At 55.4% G+C, this 12,573-nt stretch overlaps 9 protein-coding genes across 9 annotated transcripts; 4 read left to right on the forward strand and 5 right to left on the reverse strand.

The window, feature by feature from the left end:
* Positions 1–7: 7 nt before the first annotated feature.
* On the reverse strand, positions 8–843 carry DL89DRAFT_290458 (uncharacterized protein; the record flags this gene model as incomplete). Its single annotated transcript, XM_040890083.1, has 2 exons — positions 8–637; positions 721–843. 2 exons carry the CDS (start codon positions 841–843, stop codon positions 8–10), a joined length of 753 nt encoding a protein of 250 aa, XP_040748239.1.
* Positions 844–1,266: 423 nt separating this feature from the next.
* On the forward strand, positions 1,267–1,639 carry DL89DRAFT_254780 (uncharacterized protein; the record flags this gene model as incomplete). The annotated part of the gene is given in 2 exon segments (XM_040885298.1): positions 1,267–1,512; positions 1,532–1,639. The coding sequence occupies 2 exon segments, from the start codon at positions 1,267–1,269 to the stop codon at positions 1,637–1,639; spliced, it is 354 nt and encodes a 117-aa protein (XP_040748240.1).
* Positions 1,640–2,344: 705 nt separating this feature from the next.
* Positions 2,345–2,620, reverse strand: DL89DRAFT_219763 (uncharacterized protein; the record flags this gene model as incomplete). Its single annotated transcript, XM_040884408.1, has 1 exon — positions 2,345–2,620. A coding segment is annotated over one exon (276 nt), but the record flags the coding sequence as incomplete, so codon positions are not given.
* Positions 2,531–3,114, reverse strand: DL89DRAFT_320410 (uncharacterized protein). The gene has a single exon (XM_040891204.1). The coding sequence runs from the start codon at positions 2,994–2,996 to the stop codon at positions 2,625–2,627; it is 372 nt and encodes a 123-aa protein (XP_040748242.1). The 5' UTR covers positions 2,997–3,114; the 3' UTR covers positions 2,531–2,624.
* A 1,122-nt stretch (positions 3,115–4,236) lies between these two features.
* On the forward strand, positions 4,237–4,871 carry DL89DRAFT_254782 (uncharacterized protein; the record flags this gene model as incomplete). The annotated part of the gene is made up of 2 exons (XM_040885299.1): positions 4,237–4,372; positions 4,447–4,871. 2 exons carry the CDS (start codon positions 4,237–4,239, stop codon positions 4,869–4,871), a joined length of 561 nt encoding a protein of 186 aa, XP_040748243.1.
* Positions 4,662–5,764, forward strand: DL89DRAFT_26244 (uncharacterized protein). The gene has a single exon (XM_040885869.1). It carries the CDS (start codon positions 4,946–4,948, stop codon positions 5,531–5,533), a length of 588 nt encoding a protein of 195 aa, XP_040748244.1. The 5' UTR covers positions 4,662–4,945; the 3' UTR covers positions 5,534–5,764.
* Positions 5,661–6,934, reverse strand: DL89DRAFT_26283 (uncharacterized protein). The gene has a single exon (XM_040885875.1). The coding sequence runs from the start codon at positions 6,731–6,733 to the stop codon at positions 5,996–5,998; it is 738 nt and encodes a 245-aa protein (XP_040748245.1). The 5' UTR covers positions 6,734–6,934; the 3' UTR covers positions 5,661–5,995.
* A 186-nt stretch (positions 6,935–7,120) lies between these two features.
* DL89DRAFT_281328 (uncharacterized protein) lies at positions 7,121–8,899 on the forward strand (the record flags this gene model as incomplete). Its single annotated transcript, XM_040889635.1, has 1 exon — positions 7,121–8,899. The coding sequence occupies exon 1, from the start codon at positions 7,137–7,139 to the stop codon at positions 8,895–8,897; it is 1,761 nt and encodes a 586-aa protein (XP_040748246.1). The 5' UTR covers positions 7,121–7,136.
* Positions 8,900–8,988: 89 nt separating this feature from the next.
* DL89DRAFT_320413 (uncharacterized protein) lies at positions 8,989–12,568 on the reverse strand (the record flags this gene model as incomplete). Its single annotated transcript, XM_040891205.1, has 5 exons — positions 11,571–12,568; positions 11,303–11,536; positions 10,165–11,231; positions 9,432–9,950; positions 8,989–9,391 (listed from the first exon to the last, which is right to left on the reverse strand). The coding sequence occupies exons 1-5, from the start codon at positions 12,261–12,263 to the stop codon at positions 8,989–8,991; spliced, it is 2,916 nt and encodes a 971-aa protein (XP_040748247.1). The 5' UTR covers positions 12,264–12,568.
* Between the last annotated feature and the right edge of the window lie 5 nt (positions 12,569–12,573).

Here is a 12,573-nt window from a genome sequence, read left to right on the forward strand (position 1 = left end):
TGGCAGTTTACTTTGCACCCCTCCGCTTGTGGTTTCCGACATACACGGCCTTGCCCCCACTGTCCAGGCGGTAGTTGTCGTCGATGACCCAGCCCTCTGGGATAATGCACTGCCTATAAAAGTTGCTGCACTGGTACCCGACACGGTGCGGGATATACGTCGAGAACAACCCCCACTTGTCGCCGCACCCAAACTCCGTCGCCGTCTCTATAAACAAGTCCCTCTCCTCATCGGTCCAGTCACCTGTCCACTGATCAACCCCCGGCTCGGTGTTCCTATAGAAATACGCATTCGGATTCTTCCTCAGCATCTGCGACGATACGTATTTGGCTGCGGATTGGCCCGCAGGTAGCGCCCTCTTGCTGATCTTCTTGCCGGTTCCCAATGGGTCCTTGAACGAAAACTTTCCGCCGCCCTCGCTTTCCCATGCCTCCGTCGCGCTGCCCTTGATCCCAAGCCGCTGCATTACCCCAGGCTCCACCCACCCCGTGTAGTGCCCGTCTACGTGCACCGCCTTCTTCACGACATCTGTCGAGAAGTGCTCTGTCGGCAGGTGGTAGAACTCGGTCGCGTCGTTGCTCTCGATAACCTGCTCTTCAGCCTTGGTCACCTCGTCTGCGCTTTCACCACGTATCCTCTTTGAGCGGCGTGTCGGCGTGTGATTCTTTGGCCGTCTGATAGTTGTCTTTTTGCGCTTTTTGACTGTTTTCTCCCTCGGACTGCCGGCGCCGCCCCGAGCAAAGGCCCATCGCCAATGTTGAGCGACTGGAGGATCTCGCGGTTGCGCCTGATGTTCTCCAAACGCTGCTGCTCGTACTCTGACAGCTGCTCGGTAGGCGGCATTTCAAAAGGAAAGAATGCGTAAGGAAAATACAGCACAGCAGAGGAAGGACCAGAGTCCAAGAAGCCCATCGGGCATATTTGGTTGTGGCAAGTTTTTGGGTTCAGCATGCTTCGCCACCCACGAGTCGCAGCTCGGCTCTAGCGGCTATGCTTCGGCTCCTGACTGAGTCGTACGACTTGATTTGGAAAATAAGCCGAAAGCTTATAAATCCATGCATCACAGACTGCGTGCTTACCTTGGCTGAACTCGACTCCTGCAACCCCCTGAAAACCGGCAGGTATAAAGGGGGCTTCGAATGCGGAGGCCCTCAAGCCTGCTCTCTCCCTTTACAATCATACTTTTTGCTTTCCGTAATGAACAACATCGTGTACTTTGCACTAGGCCTTATATTTATTCGTGTGCTTACATCCTACTTTTCCAACATGTCGTCTGCTGCCCAGCCCCTCTCCTTCGAACAGATCCGCGATATCGCCGAGTCCGTCTCTCCTGATGCCTCAAAGTATGTGATCATCGATGTGCGCAACCCGGGCGAGTTCGCCGCTGGCCATATCAAGACTGCGCATAACGTGCCTGTCTCCGAGATCAAGGAGGCCATTGCCCTGCCTCCCGCCGACTTCCAGGCCAAGTATGGCTTCGATATGCCCAAGCCCAACGATCCGGAGCGCAATGTGATCATCCACTGCCAAGGTCGGCGGTCGTGCCCGGATGGCTGTCAGCGCACTGGCCGATGCCAAGTACACTGGCAACCTGTACGCCTACTTCCCTGGCTGGGCCGAGTACTCGTCTAAAATCTAAATCGATTTCAATATATTTCTCGAGGCGGCTTTGCCGCAATTTCGTTTTAATTGTCTAGATCGAACCATATATCCAAAAGTCGAAAAGCCAAGGACAAGTTACTGTCGAAGGTGTGCTTCACAGACGCACATTGTGCACAACGCGATTTCGCCACATGCATTGTGTTGCATAGGGAAGGAAGACCAGAGGATCAAGGACCATTGCAGTTCTTCATTCATCGTGCACTTGCCGCTGTAGCATATCTGTGCACTACACAGCTACTGTCAACATTAGTGGGCTTGGGGGTGTATTCTGTGGCTCAGCCACTTGGGCCTAGTAGGCGTTGTATGCGACGACAGATAGTTGCCCGGTATATTCGTTACGCAGGGCCTTATTTCGCCAAGAATGGATACCAGTTGGCCGAAAACAAGCTAAGCCTCCTGTGTTCAATATACAGCGCAGCGATACCTGGTGGGCATGTGTCGCTATTGCCTGAGCATCCAGAAGGCAGATGAAGGTTTATATTACGTAGGCATTGCCAAATAAGGAGAACTAGCACGTTGAACGGCATAGTTGCCTCCCTCCAAAAAGCCTTTAGGCTACATAGCTGATGCTAATATCTTCATCGCCAGGCCTCGTATGGCAAACCATTTGCAACAGCTGCTAGTGCAGCTGGGTGTGGTTACAATTAGTTTACGATATTGTTGTTTAGAACAGAGAAAGAAACTAGGGAACAATTATTAAAACGGCCACTGCTCGGGAGCGTAGGGGTGGAAGGCGTGGCGAATACTGTTGTGCTGGGTAGGCATGACAAAGTTGTGTGGAAGCGCCTCCATTGAGGGCGCCTTGAGTGGTCCACGGTTGCGGACGGCTCCTGGGAGACAAGTGCGTGCGATAGTGCTGCATCATATTGTCTTGGCGCGAGAACCTGCTTGTGCAGCCGGGGTAAAGGCAGTGGTAGTTTTTCTCGCCTGTGTGGATGCGGTAGTGCCGTGACAAGTGGCCGCTAGGTTGTGAATGCCTTTTCGCAGCCCGGGAACGAGCACCGGTACTTGCGCTTGGCGGGGGGCTTCTGTGTAGGCTGATCGCAGCACTGTGAGCTCATGGTTGGAGATGTCGAGGTGGAGTAGGTCGGGTAGATGGCAGGCCGTGGGCTGACGATGTTGACGGCCTCGATCAGTGCCGAAAGCGAAGGAAGACGGGTGGGCGAGTGCATGCATGATGAGTAGGGTGCTGGAGAGTGCTGTGGTGTCAGCTCGGGCACGGAGGAGCAACGGCGCGAATCGCAGGACAAGTCATCATTAAGGAGCGAGACACAGCTGCCGTTGGCTGTCTTGACCGAAAGAGAGCGGCTGTGTCTTTGGGGAATGGAATCCATTGAGACCTAGGCCAGTAGAGTTGGGCGGGACCATATTTGTCGATGTGTAGTGCAAAAGAGGGAGGTAGACGGCGGTAGAGGTGGATACCAATAGTAGAGAGGGATGTAAAAGCAGCTGGATACCATGTGCCTGGCAAGGATGTTGGACAGGGAGCATTCGACGAATATTTATACAAGGCTGCACTCTAGCTCGGATCAAAAGACAGCAAGACCTGCGGCAGGATGCTTGACAAGAAAAGATTCAAGCGGCCACAAATTATCGACAATCAGACAGAAACAACTAGTCATGGCAAAGCTGTCGGTCCCACAGCTTTGAACAGCTCCTTGGACTGCGAGTAAGTGGTCTAGCATGGCTCTTGTTCGGCGCTTTTTGGCTTCTGTGGCAGATAATTAAGCGGCGTAGACAATTCGCCTATCAATCCAGTTCTTGTTTCTGCATTCCATTGTCGGCAGACAAGCCCGATTCAAAATTCAGCACGCTAAGACAAGCTACCAGAAACTGGCGATGTTTACACTCTGAGAGCGACGCCGAGCTATGGCTGGTGAATGCCCGGGTTTTTTCGGCGACAAACGGGATTGAGTCTGAAGCAGAAATGCGCGCAGTGCAATTAATGTGGCGAAAGAGAAGACTCACTTGTAACCTTATTGCCAATGGGCAAATAGACTGTGGTGTTCTCCTTATTTACGGTGGCATTCGAGTGATTCTTTTAAACAAGATATGTGGCAAATGTCTAGCGCCACCTGGTGATGGTAGTAGCCGTCGTGGTGATGGCGGCGGTAGTTGCGGATGGAGTCGTAACAACGGTACGTATTGTTTGGTTTTCTGTGGCAAAGAAATGGACGAGGCAATGAAGCGAGTATGTGCACGGTATGCTTGTGCGCACTGGAGGAGGCTGTGGATCATGAACGGCTCATCTCTGCTAATGGTCTGGCCAAGATGCAGGTGAAGCAGCAGTGGCTGCTGTATGGCGCTCTATGCCAATCGCTTCGTGGATTCCAAATCTGGCCAAATCCGGCTGGTTTTGTTTTGCTGTGACTTGCAAGCGTGTCATCACCTCCAGCTCGCGTGAAAGGCCAGACGGCGGCTTGCTCTGAAACCGCTGCTTACTTTAATTGCTCTCACGCCTTTTACATTTCCAAAACATAAAATGCAGCGGTCATTTCGGCATGGTTGTAAAGCTCGGCACACCACCACGACGCCTGTTCAGGCAGCGGCTTCACACTAGCCGCGCTGTGAACGATGAAAAATCGCCGGAAAGCGAATTGGCCGACGGCAGAGAGCGTTATTCTGCAGCGCATGAGCAGCCCTGGAATTCACAGCTCGCTGGCACACCTGAAGGACGACCGTGTCAAACCGGAAAAGGGCCCTGGCGAAAGTAGCACTGATAACGAAGCAGGCAGCAAAACGGACCCTGGCGTGGTTTCTACAAATTACCGGATTCTGCGCCAGCTACTGCTGACACTGCCAGTGGAGGGACCATTTCTTCTGTGTCGAGCATTATCCATGACCTGCGCAAGACACGCAAGGCGCAGCAGCAACAGCAGCAGCAGCAGCATGTGGAGGTGGGGGAATCCACAGAGGATAGTCTTGACAACCATGCCATGATGCAGCAAAATCTGTTCAGCACCTACGAGCTCGTCAACAAGCTCGCAGACTCTGGATTCACTCGCGAGCAGGCGACGGCGATTATGAAGCTGGTCAAGCTCAAGGTCAACCTAGGAATGGAGAAAGTGCGGCTGGAGATGCTGACCCGCAGCGACCTCGAAAACGACGCATACCTATTTAAGGCGGCTTTGCAGGAGCTGCGCACCGAGACGCAGGATGATTCGCAAAAACGACCAGGCGCTGCTCGAGTCGCACGCAGCAGCGATTAGTCGCGATATTGAGTCGCTGGCGCAGAGGAACAAATGACGAAATTGCAAATCTGCGATCCGATATCGAGATTGAGATGAATAACCGCAAGCACGATTCGAGCCATGCAATGAAGCATTTGGATATGAAACTGCACGCGCTTGCGAGTCGGTACCAAGTGCTTGTCGGCGAAATGAAAACAGATATCGAGGCAATCCGGCTCGAGTCCATTCGCAGTGGTTTGGTGGCAGTGGTTGTCACGGCGCTGGTCGTTGTTGGGTTTGTCTGGGTACCGACGCTGTGGAATAAGGAGCGGGACGAGGATGACAGCGACAGCACGGATCCGAACGCTAAGAAGGCTGGCACAGCCAAGCATATGCTCGACTCAAGCTGCCGTTTGGCGGTGCTGCTGATCCTGGTCCACCACAAGGACTCCTCTCATGGGTTCTCTGACCACCACCATCCATATCTCTGGGGTACCAGATCCAGCTGGCATATCAGCCCGGTCCTGCAGAGCGTCCCTGCTGTGGCGGATGGAAATTCAGCATACCGTGACCACCGCCACCTACTGATCCAGTACGATCCGACAATCTCTTCTGCCGAGAGCCAGTTTGGATCAGTTGCAGCACCGCCCAAGGCAGACAACAGCTCCAAGACAGAGGACAAAGCAGGAGGACAAATATGATGACTGGTTCGATTCCTTCTTCTACCCACCGCAGGATATTGCCGAGCGTCGACAAACAAACAAGGCAACCCTGATGGAAGGCGATTCGAAGCTCGATTCAGCCTTCTGGAACACCCCGGATAGCGTCAAGAGCGATGAGGATGCTCAGGAGCCAGGCAGAGCAGAATGCTGCCGACAAAGGCGATACAGAAGACCAAGAGGCTACCTCACAGTTGCCGTTGCACTTTACATACCCAACAGGCGACGAGACTAGCAGCGATGTCTCAGAAAAATGAAAACCCACTTTTTGATGCTTTCTACGAAATATATGCCTTCTAGTTTTCAACTTCTTGGTCGTTTTGTTCGAACTTGACATCCTTGGTGCTGCGCTTGAACTCCAGCGAGCCCTTGAGTGACTTGTACCGCTGGGCCATCTCGTTCTCACCGCGCTCCAACGAACGCGTCTCGAGCGCCGTCAGTGCCTCAACCGTGATTTCCGGGTGCTGCGTCCGCCAGCGTCTCCTCCGCAACCACCAGGGCCCTCCGCCAGGCCTCCTCCGAGTTCACCTCACAGCACGCCTCCACCAGCGCGCCATATGCATCGGCATCATGCTGCAGGTTGTAGTACGGGTACAGCGCAAACACCCTGAACGCATCGTCCAGCTTCGCCTCATCGCCGGTTTCTTTAGCCTGCTTGCCCAGGAACCGGATCAGCTTGGCCATGCCATACGAGACCGGCAGCTGGCGGTAGGTCCATTGATCCAGAAGCATCGTCATGGCGAGCTCGGGGTAGTTCAGCCGGATGCACGAATCGATCCAGATCTGCGCGGTCGCCTGGGTGATCGGCATCATCTGCATCCGCCACACTTTGGCCATCTCAAGCGCCGTGTCCAGCTCCTCCCTGGTCTCGGCATTCGTCACCAGCCAGTGCAGAGTGGACTTCTTTGGCCGGTTGATATGGCTGCCGCCCAGTCGGCTCATTGCCGAGACATAGAGCCGCCAGAACTCGCTACGCACGTTGGATGCTGGCGCAGCGGGGTCCAGATCGCCGACAGCTGTTGACACCATCCCTTGGCTCGGCTTCTCAAGCTCGCTAGCCAGGAACAGGTTCCGCGGAACCTCGAGCGTGCTGGAGAACCGCGAGGCTGTGAGGGGTGCCAGGCGGGTGGCGCGAGGGGTGATCCGGGCCGGGTTGAAAAGAACACGCCTCAGTGCCTGCATTATAAATTTGGAATCAAAGAGATTGGACCGCTAGAAAAAGTTGGAGTTTTAAATTGACAGAGGCAAAGAAAAGTTCTCGTGAAGATCGTGAAGCTTAGCAATATCTGGGCTGCACTTGGAATCAGCCAGCCTGCCTGAATGCGAGCCAAGCCAGCACAAAAAATGCGCGAGCTCTGATAACAGACCGATCAAGAAGCAATCAAGGGATCACAGCCAGCTCTACCCCACTGCACGTGCATGGCCGATATTGTATATTGCGCGGCCAATATAGGGGCACATGGTCCCAAAGGCGTATATGAAGCGGGGTTGGAGAGGGCAAGTCCTGGATGCCACTCAGCACTCCTTCATGCTCTCTATCTGCTCTTAGCACCATTTCATCTTCCTCATCACTGTTGTTGTGGCAATGGAGAAGGCAAAGTCGCGTCTGCCAGCACGAAAGCTGCTGCGAATGGGCAAGCGTCTCGTGCTGCTCGTCGCATTCCTCTTCGGCGTTGCGTACTTGAAGTACGTTGCAGAATTCTCTTCCTCGACGTGGTACACTGCTCGGGTCATTCCCAATGATGGCTGCTCATCCGCTTGCCGTAGCGCACGCGGTTACAAGTTCTCAGTTAAACCCGACACCGAACCATTTGCCTATATAGTTGGAAGCGAATTCGGAACCAAAACCATCAACCCTGGTGACTGCGTCTGTGTGCACGCAGTAGTGCCTCCAAAAACTGACGGTAATGCAGGAACGGCTAATTCTACGCTGTACCGGCCAATTCCAGGGTACCCGGCGGACTCAATAATGCTAGATCTAGTGCTCAGAACCACGCGCGACGAGAACGGCAACGAAGACGCGCTTTACAAGGGTTCGCATGTCACAGTGCCCGTTGATCTTTATGCCAAATCCGATGACAGGGATCCCACCCGTGCACACATTTACCAGGGCACAGCACGCCTCTACGATCCCGGAGTATACGACGTTGATGCGCGCCTCGACTACCGCAACGGAGAGTGGAACGCAGAGCCCCACCAAGATTCTGTTCCGTATGGCGAGACCCGAATGAAGACAACCATCCCAAGCAACGAGTTTGTTCTGAGCCAAGTTCATGTGAAGTTGGACGTGAAGCACCCAACGTACCTGAAGCGTCACCAGAACCTGCCACTGTGCACTCGAGGCGATGAAGCCGGGCGCTGGATCCCTGAAGCGAATCTGCCGAGCACGTGGCAGAAATGGCAGTACATGTTTCCTGCCGAAGACGGGCGTGTCTGGCTCCCGTATCACTGTCGTATGCGGCGCATCAGCCATCCCGAGTTCACGCTCTACATGTCCGCCCGGTACTCGTCTATTCACTGGTACGGAGACTCGAATTCGCGCCGCACATTACGCCCGTTCCTCAGTAGCGGCAGGTGGTGCCATAAAAAGTCTCAGCTCAGCCGCATTGACTGCCTGTGCAATGACGCACCCAAGGACCTGTTTCCTGATGAGTGGTATTCGAACATGCCGGTTCCGCATTGGTATCGTATACATAGCGACGGCGTAAGGAGCAGCGAGATATACAGTGATCTGCGAAACCTGCCAGTGGATCCAACAGATGAGCGGCCGATTGTCGAGAAGGATCCGATCAGAGAAGACTACCTTCCGGACTATGTGCCGCCCGGATACTCGCTGCGGAACGACTACTTTGACCTGTATTATCTGTTCACTCGAGGCACGCTGGACATGCAGGGCAGCTTCTGGGACCGCGACATTACACGCCGCAATATCTCACAGTACCGCGAGGCTAGCTTGGTAGTAGTGCAAATCGTCACCTGGGACGCGGCATTCGGCAACTGGACCTGGTTTACAAAGCAAGTGGTTCGCATGGCAGACAGGCTCAAGTCGGTGTATCCTAGAGCCAGGTTTATCTACAGGTCAGGCCCGTTCTGGTGCTGCCGGATGTCGGACGACCCCGAGAAAAAGTACGACCGGCTGAGGTTCCAGGCATTTGATCGGCTTGCGCGCAAGACGTTCGTCAAGAAGCTCAGTGCGCAGGTGTGGGATGTCACGGAGAGCCATCGATGCAGGTCACCCGAGATGAAGCGGTACAGCGAGAACATGCCATGCAAGAGCGCACATAGCCGCGCCGAAGTGATCCACCTGGACAACCAGATCCTGATGAACATGCTGGTAAATGGGTAAGCACAAGACTCCATGTTGTGGAAAGAATATAAAAAAATTTCAACGCTTGACCCAAGTGTATCTCTTGCGGGCCTTTGGCTGACCGGTCTTCTTACGCTCGACGGTTCTCGGGATCTCTCCTGAGGAGACCCGCACGGCGAATGCCGTCATGCAGAGTGCGGTTCATGGCATGGGTAGCGCGCGCGATGGCCAGCTGCAGAGCCTCGGCCTGGCCCGTCAGACCACCACCGTGCACGACGCCATAGACGTTGAATTGGCCAATCTTGCTGATGGTCTGGAAGGGGAACAGCACCGACTCGCGATCAGTTGTGCGAGCAAAGTACTCTGCCAGGGGCTTGCCGTTGACAAGGACCTCACCCGGGTGGGCCAGGATCGGAGAGATAGGCTCAGGAGTGGGCTCAGATTCAGCAGCAGGAGCAGCCTCCGACTCAACAGCCGGAGCAGGCGTGCCCTTGGCTGCCTCCAGCTGTCCGTTGACAGGTACAACCCACGCCCTGGCCACCGCCTCCTTGCGCTTACCTACAGCGATACCACCTTCCCAGGTCGTCCTTGTATCCCCTGTTCGACTTCCTCTTCCTCAGCAGCGCCTTCCTCTCGGCAGCCTTCTTCTCTTCCTCAGTCATGTTCTCCTCGTCCTTCTTGACGACCTCGATATGCGTGTACCCGCGCTCAAACTGCCGCAAATACAGCCGCACCTCGGTCCTGACATCAGGGTCAGCGATCCGCGCCCGCTCCGCATCACACAGCCGCTGGACCAAGATCCGGTACTCGTTCTCGGTGATCTTGATTTCCAGCTTTTTCTCGAGCTTGTCGCGCTTGATCCACTTGCCAGGCTTGTGCGTAGCCTTGTTAAAGCGGCCCAGTGGGTATTCCTGCGTGATCCGCGACAGGCCGCTGACAAGATCGGCGTAGCGCGGCTTCGCCATAAAGTAGGCAGGCGTGTCGGGCCGCAGGAACAGGGCGAATGGGGAGGGTGTCAAAGGGAGAGCTGATTTGGGCCGCGGCAGGCTTGACCGCATTGGCCACAGAGCGCGATCCAGCAGGCGCACGCAGCTGCAACGGCGGCCTGACTCCTGAGGCGTCCTCCAACTACGCGCAACATAATAGAGGCAATAAAAGTGTATGAATTTGTGAATTGGAGCTTGAAAGGAGCTGGAAAATTTTAAATAAAACTGGCCAGGCGATGTCTTATCGAAATCACGCATGGTTGAAAATTTTGATTCTGCAACCGAAATAGAAAAATTAGATTTGCGCTGGCTAGTCAAACTGCTCAAGATCGTCCTCCTCGCCGCTCTGCTCGCTGCCCGACTCGTCGCCCTCGTCCTCGTCCTCGTCATCGGACGCAGCTGCTTCAACGCCATCAATCTCCTCCTCGCCGTCAGACCACTGGTTGTCAGACTCGGCATCGCTGGCCATATCAGCGTCATCGTCCGTGCTCTCCTCAGCCTGCCACGCAGTTGCGGCATCGACCTCCTCGTCATCCTCGCTGTCAGACTCACGGTAGACGTTCAGGGGCTTCATGGCCTTGCTCTTCTTGACGGGAGTCGACTGCTGGGCCAGCTTGCGGCCCGACTTGTCCTTCTCCACAAGCTCGCGGGTGCGGATCTGTGTGTGGACGAGCTCCAGGCGGCCGTTCAGCCGCAGCAGCTTCTGGTGGGTCTCGAGGCGGGCTTCAACGCCCTGGTAAAAGCCCGACAGCTGCGGGATCAGGTTCGGGATGGTGGTCAGATACGCCGAGTGCAGCGTCAGGGTGGTGCGAATCCACGGCAGAAGCGTCGATGCCTTGGCGGGGGTTGTCTGGAAGCGCACAAACAGCTGCTGCAGGAACGACAGCACGTACATGGTCGGGAGGCCAAGGACAGTGTCCCGGACAACGTTGGTGCGTGACGAGTTATCGATGACCATGTTCAGCATCTCCTGGTCGTCCGTGTGCAGAGCCTGCACTAGCACGCGCACAAGCGTGCCCACTGTCAGCTGCTTGCCAACCTTGCCATCCTGCATTTCCGCATCCTCGTCATCGGTGCCCGCCGAAAGCTGCTTGACACGCTCCGCCAGCGAGGGCATCTCCTGCTTGCTGCTCTCCGACGCAACCTTCTGCGACTTGGCAACAGCTTCCACCACCGGCGAAATTACGCTCGCCGAGCTGTCATCGTACTTTTGCTGCTGCTTGGCCAGCTTCTGCTCGGCCTCACTGCGAGCCGAGCTCACCAGAATGTTCTTCTGTGGGGCACGCGTCAAAACAAGCGAGCGCTCGAACTGGCCTGTCGAGTCGACAATCGACAGGGTCTCGAAGACCGGCATCAGTGCACTGCCGCGGATGATCATCACCTGCCCCTCGTCGCCAGACACACGCGAGAACCGCGCCAGCAGGAATCGCCACCGTCTTGTCGGCATCCTCACTGGACAGGAATCCGCACCACGCCGTCAGCCGCCTGGCCAATATCGCTCTTGGCCTTTGCGCTGCTGTCGCGCTGGGCAACGGCCACCTGGTGCCACACATACATGACGCCATCCTCGCCAATTGCGAGCACAGAGCCGTCAACCGAGACATGTGCATACACAACATCGCTGTCGATAGCCAGGATCGCCCGCGCGCGCATCACCGTGGCGGAGCTGGCTGTCGGGCTGGCATCCCAGATCTGCACGTGGACGGTCGTTCTCTGCAGCCGACACCAGTGCGGTCTCATCGGCGGCCCATTCCAGGCTAAAGATGGGCGATGTGTGTCCGGGCCACGACTGCAGCATGCTCTGCTTGCCAAGGTCCCACATCTCCAGCTTGTGGCTCCCGATCACTGCGCGCTGGCCGTCCGACGACACAATCAGTTTCCGCGCCTCGTGGATCCCGGTGTTGATCTGGTTCAGTGCTGAACCAACGGCAATATCCCACTGCACCAGCAGACCCGATTCGTCGACCGACACCAGCTGGCCGCTGCCATCGGGGCCAAATGCGAGGTCCACTACAGGGTTCTCGTGCTCGCCTTCAAGCGTCTTCACAACAGTGTCGCGCGCCGGGGAGTAGATCTGGATCTGACCGTTCTGCAAAGCAAGAGCAACAACAACCTGCTTGGATCCTCCGGCATTCTTCTTGTCAGCCGACGGCAGCTGCCCCCATGCAACCGAGCGGATCTTGACGCCGTTCTCGGTCAGGTGCTCACTGCGCTGTGTGCCAGTGTGGATGTCGATAATCCGCAATTGGTGCCCATTGACGCCTGAGCGGACCAGGGCCAGAGAACTCTCGGTGCCGTTGATGTTGTCGAAAGCGCACGTCCACCGCGTGATCTCTGTGGCCTCGCTCCGTGTCTTTGTTGCCTGGTTTTGCGCTTTGGAGCCCTGCGACTTGCTGCGACGGACGGTCTTCTTGGCCATTTTTATTCCAAATGGGGTGTACTGTACTGGATTTCTAGAGTGAATATAGAGAAAAGGACGGGTTGGAAACGAAACTCTGCCAGGCTCAAAGGCAATCCGAAGAAAAATATAATTTTTTTGAGGTTAGTGCAAAATGATAATCAGATTAAATTACACTGTTGATCAGCTGATGAGCCCATGCGAAGGTGCCATGTCGAGTATCATGGCAGAAATGTGCAGCACCGACGTCTGTTTCCAGGACTGGGGATAGCACCAGAGAAGTGCCCAGCAGGCAACTGGACAAGGACAGGCAGCAGGCAACAAGAAACCA

The sequence above is a fragment of the Linderina pennispora genome (assembly GCF_002104995.1).
Source record: "Linderina pennispora strain ATCC 12442 chromosome Unknown DL89scaffold_1, whole genome shotgun sequence".
In the NCBI taxonomy this organism is placed as follows: Eukaryota; Fungi; Kickxellomycota; class Kickxellomycetes; order Kickxellales; family Kickxellaceae; genus Linderina; species Linderina pennispora.